General features: G+C 41.3%; 1 protein-coding gene across 3 annotated transcripts in view; it reads left to right on the plus strand.

The window, feature by feature from the left end:
* DYNC1I1 (dynein cytoplasmic 1 intermediate chain 1) overlaps positions 1-19,997 on the plus strand; it is a 193,183-nt gene that overhangs the window by 113,280 nt on the left and 59,906 nt on the right. For all 3 annotated transcript variants that reach the window (XM_086741518.1, XM_086741520.1, XM_086741519.1), the window contains exons 8-10: positions 998-1,160; positions 2,207-2,306; positions 7,318-7,443. In XM_086741518.1, the coding sequence (XP_086597644.1) occupies positions 998-1,160; positions 2,207-2,306; positions 7,318-7,443 (389 nt within the window). The remainder of the gene's footprint in view (positions 1-997; positions 1,161-2,206; positions 2,307-7,317; positions 7,444-19,997) is intronic.

Below are 19,997 nucleotides of genomic sequence, written 5' to 3' on the forward strand. Positions count from 1 at the left end.
ATCAATATGACCCTACTAGTGTAATTGAGAACAGAATTTTGCACCATAGCAATAGCAGCATCCCAGTTTCCTTTCCCTCTGATGCTCACGTTTGAGTTGGAATTTACCAACAGGTCATTAAAGTGGTGGAGATGTTTGCATCCTGCAAAGATAGTGTTTTTGAGATGAAGGGCCATACTGGAAATACTGGTTTGGGAGTAAAGCTTTAGCATCTCTGCGTACGTGTGAAGAAGCAACTTCATCTTGCAGGGGCCAGGCTTTTCTGACCAGTGCCAGGAGATGTGAGCTTCCCCAGCCCAGAGCCCGAGGCAACTCCTACCCTTTCCCAGGGCAGCTTTGGCCACGGCTCAGTGACATTTCTTGCTCTGACTCTTGGGATTCCTCTGCAAGGAACAAAACTGCCTTAAAGAAAGTGACGTTTGGTCAGTTGCTTTGAATTTTGCTGCCTCAGAGTGTATCTTTGGTTATTTACTTCATTGCTTCGCAAAAGCTCTAAAGCAGGGGCAGAATTTATCAGTGACACCAAGGAGAAATGGGAAGAAGTGAAGGGAGAGATTATGTGAGCCCTTTTAATACAAAGAACTGTAGTATAAGTTAAGAAGATTATTTTATCTTTGGCTCTTCTGACAGGTCCCCCGTTACATAAGTGTTCTGCTTTTTTAAGTTAGGTATTGCCTAAACGTCCATCAGAGCCATTTCCTGAAATAGGAACACTGAGTTTATTTAATTTGGGGGGTTTAAGTATTTTTCATTTCAGAATAATAAATATATAAGATACAGGATCTCTTCTGTGTAAATGCTACATTCTGGGAATAGACAGGAGTATGTTTAGATATACTAAAAAGTTCTTAGTCATGATTTTAAGAGTAAAGCTTTGATTTTTGTCCTGACATTGCTATGGCAAGCTTTCATGTCAGAAGAAACTCACTGAAGATGTTGATTCATCGGGAAAGGGGTGAAATGCCATACACTTAACTACATCTTTTCATTTTCCAAGCTCCTCCTAGGGAACTGACAGAAGAAGAAAAACAGCAAGTTCTCCATTCAGAAGAATTCCTGATATTTTTTGACCGGACAATACGTGTAATTGAGCGAGCTCTAGCTGAAGATTCAGACATCTTCTTTGACTACAGTGGCAGAGATGTAGAAGAGAAAGATGGGTCAGTTTGGAGGTTTTTTTTTTGCTTTTGTAAAATACGCTTTTTAAAAATAATTCCAATGCTAAGAAGCCTTAATTTTAAAACTGAATTAAACATTTTTATAGTTAAGAAATGTTAAAATCTCTCTGTGAAGGTGTGGATCACTTTGTTAGCCAAAATTATTTTGTAAAATAGTTTCATGCTTTATGGCTGTGGGTTTTTTTTCTTTAAAGTATTATTCAGGTGGATTCATTTTTTGTTTCCTTTTTGGGATGAAATTTCAATTCTGAAGAAATAATTGAAAGAGATAAGTCTGTGTATACACATATACAGGTAGATGTGTGTTTGTACATTCCATTGGTGTACATCTGTGTGCTTATACCATGGTATTTTTACAAATTCAAATTACTGTTGTTTATATTCTACTACTGCCTCAGGTCTGTAATGGATCCCACTGTGCTATGCATTGTGTGGATGAAAATGATGATCTCCCAAAGTGTTTGCAATCTAAATGTGTAAGATTAGAGGTGACAGGTTGTATATTCAGCAGTTGATAGGAGAGTAGAAGCAGCAAAACTTGTTGGTAGGCTGAGCTGAGCTGAGCTAGGTAGGCTGAGCTTCAGCCTGTCCTAATGGTGGCAGAAGGCATCCGCCATCTCCATCACTGGGAGGAGGTGCTGTACCTTTAAGATTTCAGGAGTTAAAAATAAGAGAGATTTGGTTATAGCTTGGAGGTGAAGATTCAGAAAAGGTGAAGCTGAATGCCAGTGCCAGGTTTGATCCTGAGAGACAGAAGTGGCAGAGGTGACCCAGGGTGACACAGAAGAGCGAGCCAGAAAAGAGTCAGGAAGGCAGTGGGAAATTAAGAAATGTGGGTTTGTGAAACCCATGTAAAATTTGTTCCTTGGTACAGATTTGTTAGTCTCAGCGAGAACAATTAAAACAAGGTGGCAGACTTCCCCTGGTTGGGCAGAGATTTGAGAAGGAGTCAGAAACTTCTGTGGTGCTTTTCACAGCATTTGAACCCTGGTACTTCAAAAAGTGTCACTTTGTTTGAATTTACACAGAGATGTTCAAGCAGGAGCCAACCTTTCCTTTAACCGTCAATTTTATGATGAGCACTGGTCAAAGCATCGTGTTGTCACCTGTATGGATTGGTCTCTTCAGGTAAGATGTGAAGCCAGGAGATACGTTTCTATATACCTTCCAACTTCTCCCTAAAAAATACAGCCAGTGTCATTGTGCCCTTTGTTCTGCCGAGTATGATGTTATTTCTTAGCTAACAGCAGGGCCTTGAACAAGAATGCATGTTTCTCCATAAAGAAGAGTAGCGGGCAATAATGAAGCCGTTGCTTTTTTATGTATATGTTACTTGGTGTTCAAAACCAGCATGTTGTATTAAAACTACAGGTTAACAAAGCTACTAAGACAAAGGAGTCTTTACTTTTCCTCCCCCCTCCACTCCTTCAGCACATGGAAAATTTTTTAGGACAAAAAGTTTAAAATTAAATCAATTTGAAATAATTTACTAAATATGTAGCAACTGATTTAATAAATAGTTATACGTAATAATATATAAAATAAAAAGTAAGAATAGTGAGGAATAAAATTTCTTTTTCTTATATACTAAAACTCAAAATGTGAAAGTATCTGAACAACATGCAAAGGTTGAAAAGTGGTCTTTTGAAAAATGCTGGGTCCTCTCTTCAAGCGATGCAAGAGGAGGCTGCAGATGGCCAGGGCGCATGGTAAAGCAGCATGCCTGGAACTACCCAGTTTCTGTGCACTGCAAAGCATTGTCATCTTGCAAAATAAAACTGACGGTAGAGCTGCTTAAGCTTCCCAAAACCAATACAGCTGCATCAGCAAAGCACAGAAACCAGGTTAATTAGTTACTCCGTTGGAGAGCTGGGATTAGTACACACACACACATCGTCACAGGTCCTATTAAATCCATTCAGTCCCAATTTTGCTCCAGCCCCTCTCGTCCTCTCTGCTTCATCCCTGTTAGTCTATTCCCTAGGTTCCAGCCTGGAGCAAAGCAGCTGGTTTCCCTGGGGAAGAAACCAGGGAGACTCTGCTCCAAGGTCTGCAATAACAGATATAACAAAACTGCTCCAGGAGGACATAGACTTGAAAAATGCAGATGCAAGCCAGTCTGCCTAGCTGGCCCCAAACTCGGCCTCAGGCATGCCCTGGTGTGTCCAGAGCCCTCATGCAGCCTGGTGTGGGTAGCAAAGATGCTATAAAGGCAGCTCAGCCCAGTGCTAAGAACACGCTTTCCTTAGCCTAATCTTAGAAGTAGCTGCTCCTTCTGCACCATGTTAGGTGTTGCGTGTGGAGACAGCCCATGTTTTAAGGCCAAGTACGTAAATGGTGTGTGCGGGCAGGAGAGAGGCAGTGGATAAGAAGCGCAGTGTTTCTTGCATCCATCCTTCTCTCCTTCCCCTTGAAAAGGCAGCAGGGATGCTTCCATCCCTCCAGATACTTCTCAGGTAAAGTGGCAGCTGACTGCAGGGACGATGAGGAGGTGACAGGCAGCAGGGAGGAGAGGAGTTGGAGGGTCCCACCAAGCATTGCTGGTAGGCTGTGCGGGTCTGGCTGTCTGACCCGGTGTGGTGCACAACAGTCAGCTGCAGAGAGGCTTCTTGTAATGTCCAGCTCGTGCCCTGTGTCTGAAATGAAGGATTTATCCCTTTGCTTTCATACAAAATATCAGCTTAACAACAGGTATGTACTGGTGTGCTGTGGGTGGCCTTTCAGCACATATGGATTTCCACAGAAATCAAATATAAGCCTGAGGAAACACTTATCTTAGGTTGTTCACTTGTTCAGGGGCTGGAAATTACATGGAATTCTTATCTGATATTTTCCTAACAGGCAGCTCTTACTGTATTCCCAGGGCAGCAAGAAAAAAAAGCCGCCTCAGAAGAGCACTGCCAAATGTAATTGCTCAGCCCCTGGGGCTCGAAGGCATGTTCTGCTTCCCACCTCTTTGTTCCAGGGTGGCCCCTCCTGCCTTCCCTTCTGTTAACTCCTCACGTTCAGCTCCCTGGCACCCAGCGGGAGCTTCTCCACCCCAGCGGCACCTCTGTGCTGGGGAGCTTCTCTGTGCCGCCCCACGTGAGCTTGGGAGGAGAGATTTGCCTCCTCTCTTGCCTGCTTTGAGGTGTATTGTGTGGCAGGAGCTGGAACCAGACAGAGGTATTTCCCCTAACCGCTAGCTCCGCTTCTCATCCACGCTCCAGGACATGGCAGTATCCAGTGTGCCAAAGGATAACTTGAATAATCCGGGGAACTGCAGAACAGAACACATTGCTCAATTTTCTGCGATAAAACTGTTGCTGCAAAACAGCCTGGAGGCAACTAGAAGCTTAATCAGACAAAGGACCTTGATGCATTGATTAAACAAGTTATTCTGTTCCCGGTCACATGTAAAATACGGTCCCAAACATGTGGGATCATTCATACCATTAAACCTAACCCACTAGCCCCTTGATTCTTTTGCAGAGCAAAGGGAAAACAGCTTAGATGCTTCATCAAGGATCTAAGAGAAAGGCCCAACAGACTGAGTGTAAACATAGAGAGTGGGATCACCTTGTTGTGTCCATGAGGAGATAACTTAGCTCATCTAAAGCCAAGAAAACCAAAGTCTCAGGGGTACTGCCATGTCTCTTTTGACTCTCAGGCAGCAGCCTTGAATGCTGTTTTCCACAGCACCATTTCCACGTTGTTTTCAGTTGCAGTCACAGGACAGCTGGGCACCTGGTGAGGACTGAAATTCTGTAAATGCAAGTGGATTGAGTGAAGCAGCTGGTGTGCAATGCCTGCGTGGATTTAGAGTGCTACACTTAGCTCTGGTTTTTTAAGAGTCAAAAAGCCTTATAATTCTGTTGGCTAGCTAGGTATGACCCCAGTGTCTGTATAAACTTGAAACAGTATTTCCAGCCAGATACATGAACTGTGATTGCAAAATCTACATATAGACCGGCCAGATTTGAGCTTGTGCTTGTTTATGGCCAGATGTGCTGCCAAAGAAAACATGCTCGCTAAGCTTCCCAGGAGCATGTACCAACCCCAAAGTGCACCCCTAAACTGGTGCTTCAGATCTGGTGGCACAGCCCTAGCTGGCTGCAGTCGTGCCGTTGAAAGGGCTTGGTCATTTCTGCCTGCCAAGGTGTCTGCCCCTTTCACGGCTGTGGGCTCAGCTGCTCGCGCAAATGGTACCTAACCTGTTCAGCCAAAGAGAGATGCCCTGGCAAGAGCCTACTGTGCACGCTGTTTACTCGGACCTGAGCCAACGTGGGATGAAAAGGTTCAAAAGAGAAGCTGAGCTTGCTGTTCAGAAGTGGTTGTAATCTCTGTCACGGGTGAGAGAGAAGAGGGGGGTGAGATGGATGAGCTCAGTGGAGGGCAGGCTGGCACAACTGTGTCCAAGAGAGGTGGTGTCCCAGGTGTGGGATCAAACCACTCTCAGGTCTCCCTCAGTTCATGAGGAGGGAGAAGACGTGGTGATCTGCTGCGTGCTCTAAATCCCATGCAAGTGATTTGGGTGCTATATTGCCCTTACAAGCTGTGTCCGTAGCCAGGATCTGCTGGGAAGTAGGTAGAACCCAGTCAGAGCCACCCCAAAATGGGAAACAGGCGGCTATGGTGGCCACGTGTCGTCAATGGTTCTCCCACACGTGGATCCAGGCTCATTTGCAACAATGAGCTTGAATAGAAAAATCATCAGCTCCGTGATGTATTATCCATGGAAGTGTACACAACGTGGGAAAGAACAGCTGCTGATGGCAAAAGTTATAGCTGGGTGCATTATTTCTTTCAAATGGATTTTGAGAGCAGAGAGGTTCAAACCCCAATAATAATGTTATAAAGGGTGATTTGATTTTTTTTTTTAATTTTTAAAATGCCTGGTTTGGACCAAATTCACAGTTCCCAATAGCACTATTGGCAGTTTCTTTGTCCCACTTCCTTTACATCTACGAGCTGCGCTGTTCCCCTATAAAGTGGTGAATGGTTTGGCAGGAAATTACCTGGGAAAGACAAAAAGTGACAATGATTTACAGAGATCATTGAGAAATCTGGAGGGAAAGCATTCCGAGTTTACAAGAGGAGGATGTGGGTCCTGTGTAGCTTGGGCTGCTGGCTTGTTGGCCTGCAGAAGCCACATGCTTTTCTCTGAACATGCCGTAAAGCCCACTGCCTTATGAGTGAGGACAGAGGCTACCAGAGGTGCCTAGTGTCAAACATGTGAGAGTGGAGAACTAGGTGCTGTTGTACATGCAGCAAGTAATTGATGTTTTGTGGGCAAATTGTTACTTCTTACAGTGTTTTGAAACAATACAAGGTCATCAACAGAATGTGAAAATCTGATTTTTCCTGTATGATATTATGTGTGTGTGTATATGTTTGCATATATATAAGCAGAGCAAATGCATATGTGTGTGTTGCATATCTACTCCTATACTTCAGTGGATAATGGGTGTACAAGAAAATATGGATCTGATTTTAGAGTGCTCATTGCATCGATCTTACTGAGTCAGTGGAATTCGAGGTCACCCTGTGCTTTGCAAGATGACCTCAGCGTCTTGCAAATTTGAGCTTCTGTGAAGAAAATGTTTTGTTTGCTGTTTGAATCATCAAGAAGAGCTTTCAAGTCGATTCTACACATAAGTGAATAGGAAGAGTGCAGAATGAAATAAGAAAGAATCATTTTCAGGGATGCTGAAAAAATAAATTTCAGAATAAAAGCCAGTCAGTGCTATGGTCATAGCAGTTTTATTATCAAAATCAATTAATACAATGATTTGTCCCTGAAGGAATGGTTAAGCAAATACATTAGAATTACTCAAGCTTTCAGATTTTTCCTCTTCGTCGCTTTGCATTCCCTTTATGAATATCCTGCTGGTTGTCTTTTCTGAGAATCACCTGCAGAAAATAAGGTTGCCTTTGTGGTATCTGAGAATAACTGATAGAGAGCAAGGAGCAGGGGCTTTAAGGATGCCATGGGCGAATAAAATATTAAAACAAAATGAAGCTGAATACTATGATTGGACTTAGTGTGCCTTATAATTAAAACCAGATATTGCACATGTAGTGTGAGATTTTTTTCTGATTTTGCATAGATTTTTCATCATCTATCTTATTTCATTTGCTTTTTCTTTTTTCTTTCTAGTACCCTGAGTTGATGGTTGCATCTTATAACAATAATGAGGATGCTCCACATGAACCTGATGGGGTAGCCCTGGTATGGAACATGAAATTCAAGAAAACCACACCGGAATATGTTTTCCATTGTCAGGTAAGACTGAGGAAGCCATTAATTTCATGCTAGACAAAACAGAGTTTACTACATGGTGCATCTGCCCACTGTTTATATGAAGAGGTTGAGGTTAAAAATAGGCATTTTTGGAAAAAGTACAAGCGGCAGTCCAGTGTTTTTAGAAGGCAAACCAGCCTTCTCAAACAATACTGAAAGCCTGTCAGGGCTGCATGTCATTTTTTGTCTATTTAAAACAGCCCCTAGGAGATTTAGTTTATAAAGCCCCTGCACTTACGAAGTAACTGTGGTGTACCACTTCCTCACCCAGGCAGCAACATATGCTTTCCCACCCACATTAGCTTCCTCGCATCCTCTGCACTCCAGGCTGCCTACCCTTGCCTTGGTTCTGCCCTTTATCTTGTTTTGCCTTTAAAATTGGGAAGTACACTTTGCATTTCTGGGCATACATCTTACAGCTTGGTAAAAACGATCTCGATTACAAGGACTGCTCTACCAATTCCTGTTTGACTGTCCTTTCTGTTAGCAAACCAGTATTTCACTTCACTCAACGCTACTTTATGACCATGCTATTTTCGAAGTTTGTGGACAATTCAAAAATAGTTGAATGTGTTGTTTCTATAGGCCTGTTTACTCCTCTTTTGCCACTGCTTTTGTGTGTGGAATGGCACAGCCTCGAATTGACAGAAATGTTCTACTCATTGGCTCTATCTCCATCAAACTGTCCAAGCTGTGGAACAGGGCTTGGTCCAAATTTCCAACCTTTTCATTAATAGCCTTCTGTGGTAATTAAATACAGGATAGTGGTATTCAAAAAGCCATATGGAAAAAGTTTCAGCAAGTAAAACTTAACAATCAGAGATTAGTAAAATGCTGATTATTCTGTGGTAAAAATTGCTTCTCTTGGAAGGATATGTATTACCTGGCTAATTGTGTAAGTCAAGTGTCATTTTACATTCAAGGACCAAACATCTTTTTGAACTAAGTTTATGTTTGGACTTGGGTACATTATCAGATGTAACATAGTGGGAGGGAGTTGCTGGAACTGAAGTTACTGCTTCAACCCGATTAAGTAACCTTTAATTCTGGGCATGTTTTTCTAATTTGCTAACTGAAAAACAACTTCACAAGGAGCCTAGGCCTGCACAGTAAATATGCTGTACAGATTTATATACTTATATATGTGTGTGTGTGTGTATTACCTTTGAAACGAGAACTTGTATTTTTCTGGATATCATATTCAGCAGACTGATGTGTTCTTTCAGACAGCCTAAGATCTCATCTCAAATCCCATGTTCAAATTCTTCTAGGATGTACATGCAGCTTAATGTTTTAAACAAAATATTCAGGGGAAGAGATTGCCCATCACATTTTCAGAAGGAATAATCCTTAAACTAGATTGATTTTGTAAGATTACCAGATTCAGGGTAGCCCTTCTGAGTACACAAAAGGGAGATTAAGTAAAGACATAACAATGTGCTCTGTTAAGTACCAATTTTGTCTAGTTTCAAAAGTAGGTACACTTAAACAGGGCAGGTACGAATGGCTAAATTGAAAGCACTGAGACAGGTTATACTCTCTGTTAGAAAAACACACATAGGACAAAGTGGTGGCCAGAGGTTTGACCTGACTGAGCTTCTGACTGATTCTGCCATTAAGTTCGATGTCCCACTTTTTAGTACTGGAACCTCAAAACCTGTGAATTGAGAGATACATACTGCTCTGTGCTTTCACGCACATCCGGGATTCATCATCTTTCAATTAAATGAAATCAGTTCTTTTCTGCATGAGAAATATTTATTTTCTTGGTCAAACTGTCCACAGAAAATCTGCACTATAAGTCCATTATGAGTTGGAACCATGCTTGAACCACCATTATGGGGCTTCTGACATGTGGAATATCTTCTGCATCTCAGATCAGATGGGGATACCCACATGAAATTAAATGGGAAAGCAGAAAACATTAGACTCGGTCTCTTGAACACAGGTTTTGTTCTAACTGACTCAAATGGAAAATAAGAAAAAAAAAATCTTAGCTCAGAGTCTGGAATTCAGTTCTGTAGATCATCATGTTATTCTGTTAGTTAGTGGAAACCAACTATATTATTAGTCAGCCCCATATCATTTATAATACCATTTTGCAAGAGAAACGTTCCCTTATTCTGTCCTGATTTAGTCATTTCTCTAGGTCTTCTGTGAGATGGGCCCAGTTTATCTTCCGCAATACATGACCTTATAACAGTCCAGCCCAGCAGCTAGAGATTAACACAGAGCTTATAATTTCAGCTAGGTTGCCCAGACAGGACAAACACGGTGCTTTGAGTGTATTTTCCCAATAGACCTCTATTTTCCTTTCAAAGACTTTCTATAAAAGCGAGATCTTAATAAATACTAGATAGTGCTGACTAATACACCTTTTGCCTTTCAATTTTGGTGCTCATGGAGCAAGATACAAGCAAGTAGAAACTCATTTCAGATGTGACTGTCAAGGAACTCATGCAAGCCACTTCTGAGAAGCCAAATCAATGAATAGGTTTATGAAGTAATTTCTGAGGAACTTCGAAGAAGTTTCATCTCAGGAGTTCTTATAACATCAGAAATAGATATGTGAAACATCTCTGGACAGCTGAAGAGCTGGCTGAACTTCAGCAGGTAGAACTTTAGATACTTCATGCACATTTGGTAAATACTTGAAGCTAGGAACCATAATGTTTTTCTGTCTTTCCTGGTATAGTATACAGATTTAAGTGAGATGATTACCAAGGAATTTCTTATTTTTCTTACCTCTTTCTATGACTTCTTGTAATCTTACATAGGATCATTTAAATTGTCATAATTGGAACAAAAGACTTTCCTAGTGCCTTTGCTGAAAGTTGCCAGAACCCAGAGACTTCTACTGAAGTTGTCTCTCAGCCATGGCAGACAACAATGCAAAAATCTACCAGCAATTATGTTTTTTCCTAACTAAAATCAACAAAATGTTTTATTTCAGTCCCCAGATGTGAGGGATGATGTATTCTGTAAATGTTTATCTTAGCTGTTGTCGTTAATGATCTTACTGTTACGAAATTCTTGCCCAATTTAAAGTCATATTAGGTTGTTGGCTCATTAATACAGTGTAGGTGGTAGTAAATTTCATAGCTCTACAATATGTTGAGCTACAAATACTGTATTAAATTTTAGTTAATATGCATTAAGGTAAAAATAACTATCAGCCAAGTGGACTTTTTTTACACTACTCATTAATTCATGTGAACTGCCATGTGATCTATCAAATACTTTCTAAACAAAACAGTCCTACTGGCTTCTACTTTCTTCTCCGGTGGAATATTTTTTTCTTGTTTTATTTTTGCCTTTCTTTGGGTTTTTTTTTTATTTCTACTTTAGACAGCGATGTGCTGACAGTATTTTAGCTGGGACTCCCACAGATTTTTTCCTCTATAGCTCATCATACATCTCTTTACCACAAGGTTAGAAATAGGAAAACAAGGAAGAGTGAGGGATTGGGCAATTTGTTCATTTGTTTTCCTATGCAAGTAAAAAAATGTTGTCTCAAGCAAAATCAAAGTGGAAGGGTGATATCATTTGCCAAAGGAATGAACGCTTGATGCTTTCCTTAGGTACTGAGGAATAAATTGACCATGCAGTTAATACTGCAGAGTGCAGACTGGGAATGTCCTTGTAGGGAAGAGTCAGGGATGTCCTCTTCCCTCGTGCTGGAGCATCACATACTCTTGGCGTAATCCAGTGCATTCCAAAGGCAAAACCCAAGCCTTTCAGAAGTACTTTATGAGGCCCTGCGGATGAGTCATCCCTGGTTGGGTTGGTTTGGCAGTATCCAGAGAGGGAATGAATTCCAGCAAAGACATGGAAATCACATTGACTCCTTCGTTTTGGTGGGAGAATTTTAAGCAGTGGTTCACACTGCTTCTCTCAGCTACTGTTGGTCTGTGTTTAGGTGGAGGTGACAAAAATCGTATGGGATGGTGATTGATGATGTGACTCAACATGAGCTCAGTCCTATATTGATTTATGCAGTGCATGGGGCTGGCCTTGTATGTGAACATTTCTGTACTTTTGATTGATAGAGTAGCATTGATTATATTTCTCAGCCTTACTCTCTTTCTTAGAAAGCACTTATATGTCCGTAATGTGTTTTTTTTCACTGAACAAACAAATAAAAATCTACATTACCCATTAATTATGAGGATTATTTGTAATGCAATGTCCATTGTTTATGTACTACTGGTCGTCTCTGCCCATAATGTTGTTTCTGTTTCCTAGTGGACTGATTGAAGCTTTCTAAAGTGACCTGAAGAAGTGTCTGAAACTTTGCACCAACATATCTGTTTGAGTGAGGCAAATGAGAACTCAGACAGTCTTTGCCCTAAAGTGGCTAGTTGAAGTCTGAGCTATTATACCCTTCCTTTCAGCCGGGCCTGTTAGCACAGATACAGCACTGCTCTTATACTGGATCTCATAGCTTTTGGGTTAGAGCTGATCTACAGAGACAGAAGATACAAGGGAAAGAAAGAATCACTTGGTCTAGTGGACTTTAGGACACTGCGAACCATTTCCTTTCTTCTGGAACCAAACAGGGGTTATGAAAATTGGTTGAGGTATCTGGACCTCAGCTTCAAACATTCATCACTTCAAGAGAGGAGGGGTGAGGGAAGACAGCTAAAGATACTAGTTTCATGCAAATAAACCAAATTGAATGTTACTTTCTGATTTGGAGGACTCTGTATTGTGTTTGGAAAGTGTCGTAGTTCAACCCCGATCGGGACCAGACTACGTAGTCTTTCTCTCACTCCCCCCACCCTCCAAGAGAACAGGGAGAGATAATATAGGAAAAACGGCTCGAGGGAAATAAGGACAGGGAGAAAATCCATAAAGTTACCGTTACGGGCAAAACAGACTCGACTTGGGGAAAACTATTCATTTATTACTAAAACTAGCAGGATAATGAGACAGAGAACAAGATAACCTCCTCCCACCCCTCCCTCTTCCCGAGCTTAACATTATCTCTACCACCTTCCCCCCTCCCCCGCCGAGCGGCACAGGGGGGAAGAGGGAATGGGGGTTGCAGTCAGTTCATCATGCGTTGTTTTACGCTGCTGCTTCATGGTCGGGGGAAGAACTCCTCACATTCCTCCCCTGCTCCAGTGTGGGGTCCCACGCATACGCCACGGTCCTTCATGAAACTGCTCTGGCGTGGGTCATCTCTCCCACGGGGTGCAGTCTCTCCAGAGCAGCTGTCTCAGCGGGCCCTCCACGGGCCACAGCCACCTTCAGGCATCCGCCTCCCCCGGTGTGGGGTTCTTCACGGGCTCCAAGTGGATCTCTGCTCCTCTGTGGACCTCCATGGGCTGCAGGGGGACAACCTGCTCCACCATGGTCGTCACCACAGGCTGCAGGGGAATCTTGGCCAGGAGCCGCATTACTCCTCCCCCTCCTTCTTCACTGACCTTGGCGTCTGCAGCTGTTTCTCTCACAAGAAGAGTTCTTCACAACAGGCTGGCAGAGGCCTCTCAGAATCTCTTCACATCATCCGTCTCATCTCCTCTCCACTTCTTGCAGCCGGGCTGGACCGAGTCGGACCCAGTCGGCTGCCTGGCAAGAGGCCAGAGGGTGAGGCCTGCAAGGCCCACGAGGCCTGCGCCTCCCCCTCTGGTCCTCTGCCCCCGCTCAGCTTCTTCACATCTTCTCTTCTCTTTTTTCCCCTGTTTTCCCCTTCTTAAATACGTTATCGTAGAGGCATTATCACGGAACATTCTACTACCAATCGGCTCGGCCTTGGCCAGCAGCGGGTCTGCCCTAGGCCCGGCGGAGTCCACTGAACAAAGGGGAGCAACTTCTAGCAGTTTCCTACAGAAGCTACCACCTTAGGCCCCCCTCACAAACAAAACCACAACCGAAAGTTTGATGAATTCTACTTTTCCAACACCCAGTCTAATGATAGCAGCAACAAAAAAAAAAAAAAAAAACTTACTACATTGACTGCATTTTGATTTATTATAGATTATTTCCTGACCTATTAATTTCCTCTTCCTCAGCTATGTCTTTTCCAAATGTCTCAAAAGGGCAGTGAGAAGTACAAATCTGACACTTGGACGTAACTCCATTCAGTGTATTTTTAAGGAAGGAGAGCACATGTGAAGTAGCTTTTATTTGAGGAAGCGGTAACCATTTAAGAGTTCTTTCAAGAAGTCAGATTGACTTTTAGCATAATCACAAAAAGATTTCAGCAGTATATCATTTTTAATAGCTGCAGCTATTTCTGTCCTTTTCCTAAAATGCCATGCAGTCAGATTTACTTGGTTGGTTCCATCCCTTTACTAAACTGTCAGGTTTTTGTGGGATATGGGACTTGTGTTTTCTATTTTAATTTCAAGAAAAGCTGTCCATGCTTGGAAAATATTGGTGGATTGGGTACAGAAATCAGCCACTCAGCCGCACCACAAAATGTTTCATTCTCCCCTAGCCTTTTTGTAGTGGCTTTTATACACTGTCATTAAGTTATGTGTTTGACCACTCTTCATTGCTTATGCTGGTGTGGTCTTTCCATTTTCAGCTGAATGGATGGAGTCAGAAATGCGTATCTTAGAATTAGATGCACTGAGGTAAGTGAAGGGCTATATTTAGTGGCTGATATTGGCTGGAGTTGCCTTTTTTTTTCCCTGATTTGGTTCCTTTGTTGTTGTCTGGTCTTTCAAAATCAACATAAATTCCTTTAGATGTGCTTTTTGCCCCAGCAGCCTCCCTTCTAAAGGTGCTGAGCGCCCAAATCCACGAGACTTGTGTGCGGAGCAGGCTGAGTTAACAGCATTAATGACTAATATCCTCCTTTTCTTCTTGTCCTTGAGTTTCCTTCAATGTGGAAGCAAGACCAGGGCTCAGTCTTAGAATTTTAAAAGAAAATAAGTACTCTGAGAAGTTTAATTGTCAAGAAAGTATGCTTGAAATACTTAAAAAATAAAGAAAATTTTCTCTGATAATTATATTGGTGTTTTTCCACAAAGACTTCCTCACTTTACTGCTGCTAAGTTTCAAGTAAGGATTCAGCTCTTTAGAGCCATAAAAGAAATGATAGCCCCTAAACTCCCTCCATGCTTCCCAGAATCTCCTAAGTAAAATCAATCTTGAAGAACCAGCAGCATAACCAGTCCCAGAGCTGACTTGTCTAGTTCCTCAGTTTCTAGAGAGAGGGGGCACCTGTGGTCAGTCTTTAACGTGCTGCAAATCTCAGAGAAGACATGTAGCTCTGAGCTCACTGCAAATTTTCTAAAAAACATGCAGCTTTGGAAAAGACTTTTTCATCAAAAAGTGTCCAGTTGTTAAAATAGAACTGGTCGACAGAAGAGAAGTAGATTTGATGGGTAACCACTGAATCTTGGTGCACCCCGAGAGAATGAGAGACAATGGAAGAGAAGTTCAGACTACATGGAAGGAAAAGGCTTTTCCCAGTGAGGATAGTCAAGATAGTCAAGCATTGAAGCAGGTTGTCCAGACAGATTGTGCAGTCTCCATCATTGTCTTTTTGAGACAGAGGCTGCATGAAGCCCTGAGAAACCTCATCTGATCTCACAGCTGGCCCTGCTTTGACAGGAGGTTGGACCAGAGATCTCCTGAGATCTTTTCCAACCTGAATTGTCCTGTGATCCTATGATCCTGGACATGAACCAGATTCTACCTGTTTTTTTCAGTAGTTCTCTGGTAATAAGAGGACCTTTGAATGTCTGCCTTTGAAGATGCTGGGGCAGCTCCCAATCTGGGAATGCTCCAGTACCCAGGTGCCCAAATTTGTTGCATAATTTCTGTAACACATACCAAAATGTTGTAAAATTAATCAGGTAGGACTTCTTCATAGATACCAAGGTTGTTTTATTTTCATTTCTGTTTCTTTTCCTGCTATGCATTATTGGTAGGATGAGTTTGTGGAGCTCTGTAGAGCTGTGCCCGTTCTGTGCCCGTTCTCCAGGACACTTTGTTGCTATTACATTTTTGAGTATGTGGTCATTTGCACATTGCAATAATTCATGCAAATGTACAGGTGCACCATTCTGAATTAAAATTTAGGGGAACTTCCAACTCTGCTGCTGGAAGAAGAGAACAGTTTCAACTGTGGCTTGTGATAGAAGGACATATTCGTTCTGTTCTTGTTTTAAAACTTTTTTCCTCTGCCTTGTTGTGTTTGTCCAGGCTGGAACATAGAAATGCAGAACAGTTTGTGCTGTGAGGATTTCTGTAAACAAGAGCCCATGTCTTGTCTCTTAGGCTTTTGTTTTAGATTTTTCCTCCTGTTCTTAGCTGGTAAGGGCTGTCTTTTTCTGCTTTTCTTATTGGAGTTTACACCACTTCTGCCTTTGGTGATTAAAAATATTTATCATTTGGCCTAAGTTTAGTGCTCCAATACTTGTGGAGAAATTCTGTGAGTCAGTAAAAGTTACACCTACACATCTGAAGGCTGAATGCAGTATTTGGAAAATGGTTTTTGATGTCTGCGGTGAGAGGAGAGAGCTGCCTGCAGCAGATTTGTATAGATGGGCGAAGAGGACCAAATATACAAGAAGCAGAGTCTCCTGTCTCCCGGATACTACTGAAATCAGAGGCACCAGTGTGGTAGGACAGAAAAGGCACTGAAAATGTGGAGATGTATGTTCTGTCATGGGTGCTGCAGTGTCTTACACAGTCCTGAAATTACCAGTATGAAATGTCCCAGGTGAACCTCAAGTCCTGCTTTATTGCTGAAAGGCCACAGCTGTTAGTGTGGCATCTGCTAGCATCTGCAGCTCAAGAAAAAGACGTGTTTTCCGTAGAGCCTTTCAGTCCTAAAATCTCTTTAAAACTACTTTATTTGCACACAAAATCATAATATTTCCTAACAGGAGCAGGAGAAGGAAACCTTCTTCCAGGTAAGACTGAGAGAACTAAGGGATGCCAACTGGATCCTCAGAGCTGTGTGCCTTCCCTTGCGCTTACGTATATCTTTCCTAACCCTTAGCAAAGCTGCTTTTTCCATGATGGGTAAGGTCTATTGCTCTCTTGTGCAGAATCCTGAAGAGCAACACACTCATCAAAGCCAATGCGTATGCTATAAGAGAAAAATTGTATGCCATATCCCATCAGTCTGCGAAATGACTGCTGATACAAAAGGAGGGTGCTGTTTCCCTTTTAGTAATTAACATTCTGAATTACTTGAGGACTGTGTTTATGCATACAAAGACTGTTCGCAACAGAACACTCCTTTTCTTAGAGCAATGCTTAACATAGATCATCTTCCTCATTTGAAACTGAGATTTCAATTATGAATCAAAGAATTAGGAAGTGACAAATGTGCTTGTCTTGGATAGAAAATTTTAGGCGGTTCCTGCTTCTAAGCCTTTTTTGGAGACGGTAGGTTATCATACACTTAAATTATATGCTGTCATTACTAGCAATAGTATTATGCTTTTTGTAGGTGTTAAAATAGTGATTTGTAATGAATCTGTAGGTAAAGATGCTGTTTCTCTTCTTAAAGTTCACATATTCTTCCTTTCAGACCAAATATAAAGAGTATGTTGGCCAGTCAATACAGCCGGCATTCTTTTTTTTTTTTAAGTTTCTTTTCTTCATTGATAACTTGCATTGTACCTTTCTGAATTCCTGACATCTAACTGTTTTATTTGCAGAGTTAGACATGCAGTATTTTTAAACTTTAGCTAGCTAAGGAAAAAAAAATCTCAGTCAAAAGCTATATTTCATAAGAGAAAATTACAGTGATATTGATGGTTTGCCAAAACCTCAAGCAGTGACAAAATCCACAGAGTGTCCTGAAAGAGATGCCTTTGCAAAACCATTCCTTTGCAGATGGCTTAGATTATTGATACTTACAAACACATGACATTATTCGTTCAACTCAGAATTTTGAAAAACTCTGTTGGTAAAAAATGCAAATTTGTCACACTATCCCAAAATCGCAGAGAAAAAAATCACCAAATCCTGGAATTGTTCCTGAGGATGTTTTATAGGTTAGTAGTTGTTGATTTGTTTACATTTCAACATGACCTAGTGTAAAATATTTTAAGAAAAAGGAAGGAAAGGAAAAAATCCTTTGTTGATGTGAACATTACATTTTAAAGTTTTTCTTGAATATCTGAAACTCCCAGTGCTGAAAAGGTTTTGGGTGAACAAGAAATGTGGGATCAGATGTGAAATCAATAAGTCATTTGGATTCTTCCACAGAATTTTTTTTCCATAAAGGATATAAAATACCGTGCAATTCCCTAGCTGCACTGCAAATGATGGATAAACAGCCATAGGCGTGACTTTTCTGTTTGGGTTATGTAACTGTTCTCAGTGCAAGCTACTTGCAATGGAGAGTACATTTGGTCCAAATTCAAGAAAATTATTTTCACCTCATGATTTTTGTCTCTGTGGGAGCTTTGTGTGAGGAGTGAAGCCTCTTTCTGTGTTACCTGGCACAAGATATAAAACAGTTACTCTTCTGAAGTGTTGTAAAAGGCCCCAGAAACCAAGGAATCCATCATTACAGCCCAGGATACAACTGTCCTCTGCCTTAGGTCTAAAACCAACAGTTTTCCGCCCTCTGCCCCCACGGCTGGATGACTGACAAGTACTTCCCTGAAAAGAACTTTTGTATATGGGCAACATTGATTTAATGATGATTAACGCTCCCTGCTTCCCACAAAGGGAAAGCAGAAGCACGTGCTGACTGGCTGAGATACTGAGATTATCCTTGTAAGACATTTCCCGTGGGGCAGAGAGTCTTCTGGAAAGCAGCAAAAAAGAGGAGTCTCCGTCAGCCCGCTTAGAGACTGCCCAGTAATTCTTCCTGCATGAGCACTGCTCTGCATAATGATATTGTATTTGCTGTCACTATAATGATGATTATAAAAAGTGAGCCTTTGTTAGTAATAAGTGCCCATATGACGTCATTCGTAGTGATTTGCGAAAATTTCACAATCCATGCTACAACCATAATAACAGAATATGAATGATGACAAATACCATAGATATAACTTTCACAAAGCAGATCTTTCTCATGAAATTTTATTAAAACAAGATTGTCTTAATCATGAAAAGTATCAGAGAAGAAAATTTAAAGTACATTTATTTTAGAGGAAGATGACACGCAAATGTCCTACATGCAAGAAGCTATATGCTTTTAAAAACTTACCGTAATGGAGAGATCAGGGTGTTTTCATTATCTCTACAACAAAATGTGCCAGGGTACATTAGGATCTATGATTATTTCAATCTGATTACTCTTATAACAGCATTTAGTATTTTTGGAGCTAAGATAAATACCAGTTCCACTTGAGTTCCATATTGTTCATGAACATACACTGAATCACCAGTCATTTCATGTAGAGAAGAACATGCTTAACATTTGCTATCTCATGTCTTAAATCTGCAAATAAATAGACTAAACTCAATTTGGACTGAGAAAATAATGTACAGGAGTTCTGCAGAATTGCTGTTTGCCATGAGCTGTCTGGGGTGAATCCATTCTTCCTGGCAGGATAGTGATGCATTATAAAATGTCCCATCACTGGTGAGAGTGGATGGCCCAGGTGAGCTGGTTTTGAGCAAGATGTGGTCCGCTGTTACTTCAGGAGTCAGCAAATGTAAGCTGGCATAACTATGCTGATTTATTGTAACTAAGGCTTTGACCCTGAGATTGGAAAAACACTTATTTCATTCCTTCCTCCTCTACAAGACTACTCATGTAAAAAAAAAAACAGCAGAAAAGAAACAGCAGAACCTTGCAAGTGAGGAAAGTGGGATGTGAAATTTCAGGAAACTAAGGTTTGTTTGGAGAAAGGGGGATTAAAAATTGGATCTATAATGGGAAGTAGTCATCTATTCCTGCGTGGCCTTAGCTGCTCCCTAATGCTCTATGGGTGCAGAGCCAGGCTACTCATACCAGAATTTGTACAGTAATTTACTGTAGGAGACATGAACAGTGCAAAGGCAACTCGTGTTCCCACCCTCATTCTGAAATACTGACTTGCCTGTGGTATCTTCTGCCTTTCCAATAGACAGCTGTTTTTCTGTGCCTCTCGGTCTCTCAATCCTCATATCTATATGCAATGTTTAATTAATTTTCAATTATTTCCAATTATATAGTGACACTATTTATAAATGATACATCAGTGAAAGTGATGGATTTGGGCAAATATAATAGCCTGTCAGTCTTCACTAGAAGCTACAATTAAATAAAAAAAGCTAAGAAAAGATTACTGTAATTATTTTGACAGTGAACTTATAGAAGTTTGCCCAAGTGACACAGACTACAGAGTACAAAATGCCAATTGCTTAGAAATGAGTAAAATAAGATATACTGTTGTGCCTTTGCTCCCTAGCCTTAGCCTGGAAAATCAAGTGACCTATCTCCAGGATCAGGCAGAGCTCCATTCAATCAAAGACTTGTAGAGTCTTTGATAAGTAAAGAGGAGTCCAGTAAGTAGAAATTCATTCAGTTCTTGCTCCCCGGTGCAAGAGAGAGTTGGACATACTGGAGCAAGTCCAGCAAAGGTCCTCTAAGATGATTTAGGGACCAGATCATCTCT

Source organism: Chlamydotis macqueenii, chromosome 2 (genome assembly GCF_036417535.1).
Source record: "Chlamydotis macqueenii isolate bChlMac1 chromosome 2, bChlMac1.mat, whole genome shotgun sequence".
Lineage (NCBI taxonomy): Eukaryota > Metazoa > Chordata > Aves > Otidiformes > Otididae > Chlamydotis > Chlamydotis macqueenii.